General features: G+C 41.0%; 1 protein-coding gene across 5 annotated transcripts; it reads right to left on the bottom strand.

Moving 5' to 3' along the window:
* Nucleotides 1-661: 661 nt before the first annotated feature.
* On the bottom strand, nt 662-8,229 carry IFT43 (intraflagellar transport 43). 5 transcript variants are annotated; one of them, XM_072289397.1, is made up of 10 exons: nt 8,185-8,229; nt 8,013-8,096; nt 7,866-7,948; nt 7,025-7,066; nt 5,553-5,666; nt 5,082-5,140; nt 4,931-5,003; nt 3,957-4,032; nt 3,728-3,787; nt 662-2,841 (listed from the first exon to the last, which is right to left on the bottom strand). In XM_072289397.1, the coding sequence occupies exons 1-10, from the start codon at nt 8,227-8,229 to the stop codon at nt 2,731-2,733; spliced, it is 747 nt and encodes a 248-aa protein (XP_072145498.1). In that variant the 3' UTR covers nt 662-2,730. The 5 variants fall into 5 exon arrangements, with proteins under 5 accessions (XP_072145498.1, XP_050036212.1, XP_050036213.1 ...); XM_050180255.3 differs by lacking the exon at nt 5,553-5,666; XM_050180256.3 differs by lacking the exons at nt 5,553-5,666; nt 7,025-7,066.
* Between the last annotated feature and the right edge of the window lie 126 nt (nt 8,230-8,355).

An 8,355-nucleotide genomic window follows, 5' to 3' on the forward strand; every position in this document is an offset into this window, starting at 1 on the left:
CAAAAATGCTTGCGATCTTAGATTTAGGTGCATGTCCAAAAGCCCCCAGTTTGTCCAAATTAATCTGGAGCTACTCAGTACAGCATCTCCCACAGCATGTATGTTACTTTGAGACATTACCCGCCGTGGTTGCTCAGTGGCTATGGTGTTGGGCTGCTGAGCACGAGGTCGCGGGATCGAATCCTGGCCATGGCAGCCGCATTTTGATGGAGGCAAAATGCGAAAACACCCATGTACTTAGATTTAGGTGCACGTTAAAGAACCTCAGGTGGTCAAACTTTCCCGAGTCCTTCACTACGGCATGCATCATAATCAGAAAGTGGTTTTGGCACGTAAAACCCCATAATTTCATTACTTTGTGACATTGAACCCCATATTTTTTTTCTGCACTTGACAAGCAATTTGTGCTGCTGCTCAAGCTGCTGGTCCTGTTGATATTGGCATCGTGCAGTCATTCCCCCTTTTCATTGGCCCCTCTTGATGCTGTACTTTTTGAAAGACTTCGTCACAGCGGTGGCTTAAACAGTGACACTTCATTTTCATTATCATGCTCTGCACACCATCCTGAGAATGATGGGAGGGCACCTAGATTCAAGAAAATTTGATACTTTGTGGTGCACTGATTCACGTCTACAAACAACAAATCATCAATTGATCCAAATTTTATGAGTTAAACTTTGATTTAATGAAGCCAATGAAAGCCATGAACGATCTTGTTAAACTGAAAACTCATTAAAAATGCTTAAAACACTCATGCAAATGACATAATACTTATTCAAAAGCAAGAAGAGGTGTAATTATTGCCTTCGTACACACTTATTGTAGACAGCAATCACACTGAGTGCATCTTGTGTGCATTTATGGGAGTGGTAAAAGACCTTAACAGCTCAATGTTGTCCATCACTTGTACTGAAATTCTCGGTATACCCCTATTTTACACACTATCCCCCCCAAAATTTCGTTAAATTTGCCAATATGTTGAGCTCATTCCTTCAAGGTTTTTAGCCTGTTAAGCTGTATGAATATGTATTGCGAAATCAGTAGTTTTTCATTGATTAAAACATTTTGTAAAATTGGATTTCGTTAAATTGGAGTTTAACTATATGCATTTCTCATTTGGACATGCTTCTCAAGCTGCTCGTGAGCACCGTGTCACTTGCCATGCAAATTATACACCATTGTGATTTTAATCACAGCTGCATTGAGAATATGCTGATAAAAAATATGTAACAGCGTGTTGTTGGACATGGTAGTAGTAGGTTAACATGCTCGTGCACATGCCTATGTAGTAATTTTCAAATTTGACAAAATGGTAGCCTGTTGTTTGGCCATGGTGGTGCATGCAGACATCTTTCATATTAACAGCACAAGAAGTAGATTAAATAAAGTGGAGTATTTTAGTTTGGTTGGTGGTTGCTGAAGTCTTGCAAACAAAACATCAGGGCTGTTGATATCCACACTTTAACACTGCTAGGTGTGGTGGCACATTTGACAAATTCTACTGCACAATTTGCAGCAGGGTCGTGTATTTCCTTTTTTTTTCCACCGAATAACACATACTTATTTAGTCAATCAGGTGCACGATGTCACATTTTACTGGTGGATTCAAATTGCACATTGTGAGTCCTGGCCCCTCCTGTAAAAAAAAAAGTAAACTTGATTTGATTTGATCTAATTTTATACTATAAAAATAAAACACGAGACCTTGCACCAGACTAAGCAAACCAGCATTTCCGTCCACTGGTCAACAACAACAAAAAAAATTGTGCTGAAACTGTCAATGAGGGCTGTCAATGTAAGTGAATAGCCCAAATGAACGAGCATGAGATCGAGAGAGAGAGAGAGAGAGAGCAAGTGAATTAACGAACATTTTTCTTGCCGAGTGCGACCATCGACCAACCACAAAAATGGCTGAAAGAGCCAAAGAAAGCTATTTGCTTTAAAGCTTTGCTCCAAATCGTGCTGCAGAATTCACCATAGAGAGTAACTGTAATGAGAAAGCTTGTTCTCTCATGCAATATCAAATGCATTTGTGGCACCCTATTGTTTTATTGATTTGGCTGCAACAGTGCGCCTGTGGCGGAATAATTAAGAACCTTCCATATTAACTGTCCACAATAGTGACACAGGCAGTCATAAGTACGACACTCTATAGACTTTTCCAGAGCGAAAGTGATAGCCATAAGGGTTGCAAACTTGCATTTTATGAAAGTTTATTTTTCGATGTCGACACTCTGTTTCATATACATACCAGGCAACGTTGCGGAAGCTGTGCAAGTGGTACCGTCATAGATGTATCACTTCATGCATTTTGCACTGCAGTTGTATTTGATCTGCAATGCCTTCTAGGGAATAACTATACCACTTTATACCACAACTTGCTGATTTAAAGTTATGTCCAATCGTATAATCCTATTTGTGCGCCTTTGTGCTTCCAGTATGCGACATGCTATATTTTGATTGCGAGCGCATTCGGTACGCTGTGGCTGCAGGTCAAAGAAAAATGTCACTTTGTTCACTGGCATGTAGGTTCAGATTTACAACACCTTCTATGTAATAACATCATATTTTGCTACATAAAAGGATGATAATGTTATAGAAAATTACATGATGCATAGCTTTCATATGTGGCACACAATTTTTTGGTTGCTAATGCGAGCAATGAGAGAAGTCTCTAGCCTTTGTAGCATTGCCTGCTATGTATGAAACTGAGCGTAGGAATAAAGGCGATCACACTGGTATGTTTTGCTTGTCATCAGGTTCTTGGCTGTTGTCGCTTGACTTGTTGATCTCAGCAGCCACTTCAGTGAAAAGGGTGTCCCATGTCCACACTGCGTCTGGCTGTAAAGGAATGGAAGTGCAGAAGTAGGGCAGCTTGCTGACCTAACTACACATAAAACTGATGGCAAATGCATAGTTATTAGTTATTAATTTCACACAGAATCCCCTTCCTTGGTATTATATTGTATTCTACCATTATTGTATTGCCAACTGTTTTTAATTGAAAGAATGTAGCTTGTTACCTTGATAATATGTCATGCAGGGAGCTAAGAGAAGTATGCACAAAATGGTGGCATGACCCGGTCAGTGGTTCTTTTCAATGGTGAGGAGGAAAGGCACAGAGAATGGGATGCACACACAAGCACCACTATTCAGCTTTTCCCGTTGTCTTATTTTTTGTGTGTTGTTTGCTTTGTGCCATTGAAAAGAATGTACTGACTGGTGCACAAATAGGAGGCTGTTCCTGCTACACCATGCTGGCTCATCCACGCTCAGATGTTGCACAGAGGTAGCATTTTGCAGTGAGCCTACTTTTAATACCACTTTTACGGGCACTGCTTGACATTTTTGCCCACAGTGGTCCAAAGTTGGTGTTGTATGCGGTGACGTTACTAAAATATGTTGATTTCACTGCAATGGAGCAGTAGTGCCATCTGTCAGAGCTACAGAGAACTATGTGTTTTCTCTGTAGCAGTGACAGATGGTGCCACCACACAGTTGCAATGGAATAGAAAATGTTTAGTAGTGTCGCCGCAGATAACCCCTCCACTTTACATTTATTGTGGGGAAAACTGGGTGGTACAGAATGCTGCATGAGGTTGGCAGCTACACCAAACTCTATAAATTGATTAGGGAAATTCACGAGAAAGCAAAAGAAGCCGTGCTATATGATGACACTTAATAAATGGCATGTATACATGTGCATAGATGAATGTACATGGTTTACCTCCTTAAGGTATTCTTCGGGAGTCAAGTACTTAGTAAGCAGTCTGAGATCGCAGCCATCCTGCAAGTGAAATTGACTTAGAGAGGAAAAAGGGATGGACAATCTTTAGTACGAGCTGCCAAAAAACTTTAAGAAATCTAGCTGGCTTGCACTCAGCCATAGAGCCATGAAGCTGAATAAGTGCTGCTTTGTCTCTCTTTATTCTTGGATTGCTCTAAGCTGCACTCACAAGCGTTGTGAACGCTGCCTGCTTCAGCAGCTCATTGTCCAGTTGCTGAAAGGTGTCGACCTGATTCACAGAAACACTGCAAAAAAGCAGAAAGGCAGCTGACCCTTGGGTTTCAAAAAAGAGCGAGAGAGGTAGTGGGATTGGAAAATGTTGCTTTATCACTGTGGAATTTGCTTTATCACTGCATACAATGAGTGCTTGCAACTACCAACAAGTTCATTTCACTTGCACTTTCCTTGGCATTGGAGGATAGGCACCATCTTCATACAAAGGTACTTTATTGTACTGAACATTTTGGAGTTAGTTTGGCATCTTATTCGCAGGTTGCGGTGGCAGTGTTCTACAGCAAAGCTGGTAGCCTCTCGGTGGGTGGCATTTTTCCTGTCCGCCCATGAACAAAAACTATCATCATCAGCAAAGGCTCATATCCCCTTCAGCAAGCAAAAATGCAATGGTTCATCCCCCTTGTAATGCAGAGGCTACAAGCATTCAGCAAAGTGAAGCAAACAGTGCATACATTCATTGGAATCGTACAACGTAGAAAACAGCATATGTTTCAATAAAGAACAAGCTCGAAACAAGCATCCGAACCATCAATAAAGCATTGAATACCCCTCTTAGTCGTTGTAGTGGTGGTTCTGCAACAACTTCACTGGACATTCACTTTCGCAGGGCTGTCATGGCGAGTCAATTCTTTTTTTTATTTTAATGTATGTGTGTACGTGTGTGCATGTGTGTGTGCATGTATGCATGCATGCAAGCATGCTGGCTTTTAGCAGTACTTGACTAAATATCAAGCCCCTGGATTTCGGTTATTCTTGTGCATTGCTTACGACTAGAAATGTGTGATTAAGGTAGCTAATGACTTTGAATGCTGATTGAATTTGTGTACTTGGTTGGGCATTTCATAACACCTTGCTTTGTATCTCTGGAAAAATATGTAGAGCCCTTAGTGGCATGCAAATCTTGCTCACCTCGGAGCTTGGGCTACCTGAGTAGCAAGGTCATCATATTCAACTTCTCCCAAGTCGGGTATGCTTGGGATCTCTGAAAAATCAACAGCAGCTTGCGTTGGCAGGGCAACAGAAAACACGAGGAACACTGAACATTGCCTTCTTGCCTTACCCGAGTCGGAGTCGTCCCTTTCCAGAACGGTCTCATTTCTCGTCAATTTTGACGCTTCTCTGAAAACAGCAACAACAAAAATGTGATTGAAATTTAAAGTAGTGTTTCAGAGCTTACCCATGTAATAGAATAACTGCAGTACTTTCCTAGCTGTTATTCTGTACTAGAAAAGTTCAGCATCACCCTGGCATGTTTTGCTTGTCGCAATATCTTATTGCATTAAAATATATCATACAGAGTATAGCATGCATCATGTGAACTACAGATGCTCACAAATTTCACACACTCAACTGCTGCAGTGGTTGCTGTTTCAAACTTTCACAATAGCCCTTTGGGCCAGCTTGTAAGCTGTGTTGTGGAAAGAAATCAGCGCACAAACATTGCATGTACATAATAGCTCCATATATATATTTCTTGTAACTGTCTTGAACCCTCACAGTGTTGCAGAAGGCTATCAAATAATGCAATTACTTGATTAACAACATAGAGCTTCCCACTGGTGCCATAAGTGATATTTTTGTACATATGATGGTCCATGGAGGCAGCCTTGATTCAGTCTGTAGTGACTTCATTTGGCAAGTGCTTCTGTGTGCAAGACAAAAAAAGTGTACTTGAATCTAACTTTTCAAATGGTGCAAGATGACAAAGCTGACACACAGGCACCTTGAATTGGCACACAAAAACACTAACTACAAACTGTTTTGTGCTTGGTTATGTTAGTTCTTGCTGTTGCTTTCCAGCCTTCTGTGCATGTGCCCCTCACGACAAAAGCTTTCTGAAGGTCCTTGAAAAAAATACTTTGCGAGATCCAGTGCAACCGTCCTCATTTTGATAAGCGGATAACTCTCCGTACAACCAACTTATTGCACGCCTAAATTCCCAGATGAGCAGTGAGATAGCAAAAAAATTCAAAATTTTTGTAAATTTCGTGCTCCGGACACATTAGCTGTCAGCTATAATATCGCAGTTTCTCTGGAACATCACTTTTAGTTACTTGAAACTCAATTTGTCAATTTGTCAGCTATAGCTTGATAGTGCCAGGGTGTACAAATTGTGATCTATTACTGCTTTCTTCCTTTATCACTGAGGTCCTTTAGTGGTTCTTTTTTTTCTATAAATTTTGTTAGAGTTAAAACTCCATCTAATGAAACCCAATATTACGAAGTTCCCGATCTAACGAAGAAATGTCCATTCCCTGGCAAGTACCCATAAGGTTCAATGTTGTCATCAGCCTGAATTAAAGAAACTAGCTTGCATTAAACCCGATTTAACGAAGATTTTCCAGAAATAAATTAGTAAAAAAGCTGTGATCTCTTTCTAATTTTGACGCAAATGGGTTTTTCTTTGAGCGTGCATTCTAACGCTATCATGATAAAACATCTAGACACCCTAGTCACAGCTCTAGTTTTATTTTGACGAGGCTGCATGCCGTGCCCATGCACGGAACAACGAACTTAGCAGTCACTAGCGTTCTTACGTACCAGATGGTGCTAGGGGCGATGATATTTGGCCCTATTGTGGACTTTTTACATGTGCAGGCGTGGATTAGCAGCAGATACAATGCCGCGGTACCATTTGGGTGTTGCTACATTACAATTTTAGATTTCAAAGGACCGAAAAATTCCTTGCTCGATTTTCCGAACTTCCTGATTTAACGAAATAATTCGAGCGTGGTCAACACACCGTTAAACGAAGTTTCAACTGTATATCAACTGTTGTGGATGTAATTAGTGTATTGGTCACGCTGGCAATAGAACAATTTGTAGTCAGTACTTTGTGTGTCATTTGTATGCGCCTCAATGCCATCCTAATCCTACTTCACTGTTTTAAATTTGCTGTCAAATGTAAACCCAGTGGCCCAAATGTGGATTCTCAGAAAAGTGTCGTTCTTATGGTCATGCCAACAGTGAATCATGCATGGAAATGACACACGAGGAACTCACATCGGGACGGTGCTTGGGGGACGTGCAGACGACCGTCTGAAGCTGTGAGTTGGCAAAAATGGGAGAGATATATAGGGGTCATTGAATTAGGTGCCACGTCATGCAAGTGTGTCAGTGTCATGCCAGCTCAGGTGAAAGTTTTGCAGTTGCTTTTGAATGGATTCGGCTGGTCTATAGTGGTTTGAACTAGAAATGAACTGGCTTTCAGCTGATGTGATGCTCCCAATGTACTTTTTACTGGAATGCAGTTCAATAACGAGTCAAACCTCGATATAGTGAATTATCGTATATTACGAACTAAAGATGTTTCTCGCCACTATCAGCATGTAACGATTATTGGATATAACGAAAGTCTTTTTTTGTTTATGCGGCTTCGTTATAACGAGGCTAGACTGATGTTGCTGGTAGAGCTTAAATTATTGCAGCTGAAAAGGGGCTGCTGGCTATCTTGTCTAAAATAGTAAGTCGGAAAAAGCCAGCTTTAGCCATCGCAACGGCACTATATATTTGGAAAGGTCATTTATTACAGCTAGTGCTTTTGTACTTAGCCTGTATGCTGTCGGCCTAAATAAGTTCGCCAAAATCTATTCTGTAGAACTTATTTGCGCGCTCCTTTTCTCTCTGTGCCCCTCCCCTCTTTCTCCCAAATGAAATAAATAAAATAAAACTTAATTTTATTGCAAAATTTTCACCTGAGGTATGGGGGCCGTGCGTACTAGTCTGCGGATTAAGAATCGCACCTTGGCCTAGTGTGGTTTATAGAGTGATCGCTCGAGTGAAATTAACTACTGCTAGTTAATTAACCTAACCTATCCCAGTTCCAACCAGAAAACGAACAAACCGAAACAGCCCGGACGACGAATTATCTTCTGCCCATCCGCTATTTCTTCTCGGCTTGGGAGGAGCTTTGGAACCTTCACCGCTCTGCGAGTAAAGCGACAATTGAATATTATCACGCAGAACACGACGATAGTGCGTTCCGACGCACCCCGTTAGATGCGAATGCGTTGGTAGGTATGTCGGTAGTGTTGTTTCCGAATATGTTTAGTCGACGAGCACGACTGCCAAATGTCTAAAACAAGAAACGGAGCGGTAAATAGGTTGATAATCCGAAGAAACTTGCTTTAACAGGCTCCTTATTACGGCCTGTCGGGTCATACTTTCTTGACAGGAGACTCCAAGTCGTCGAGCTCGTCTGCATCCATGGCGGGAGTGTAAACAAATTCGTTGCTAGCCAACATATCTTGTATTTAAGAAGTTTCTAATACGTAGTACAAGTGAACACTTAAATTGGTGTTAATATCAAAATCAAAATAAAATTGCATTGTTTC

The sequence above is a fragment of the Dermacentor andersoni genome, chromosome 7, assembly GCF_023375885.2.
Source record: "Dermacentor andersoni chromosome 7, qqDerAnde1_hic_scaffold, whole genome shotgun sequence".
NCBI classification, from domain to species: Eukaryota; Metazoa; Arthropoda; class Arachnida; order Ixodida; family Ixodidae; genus Dermacentor; species Dermacentor andersoni.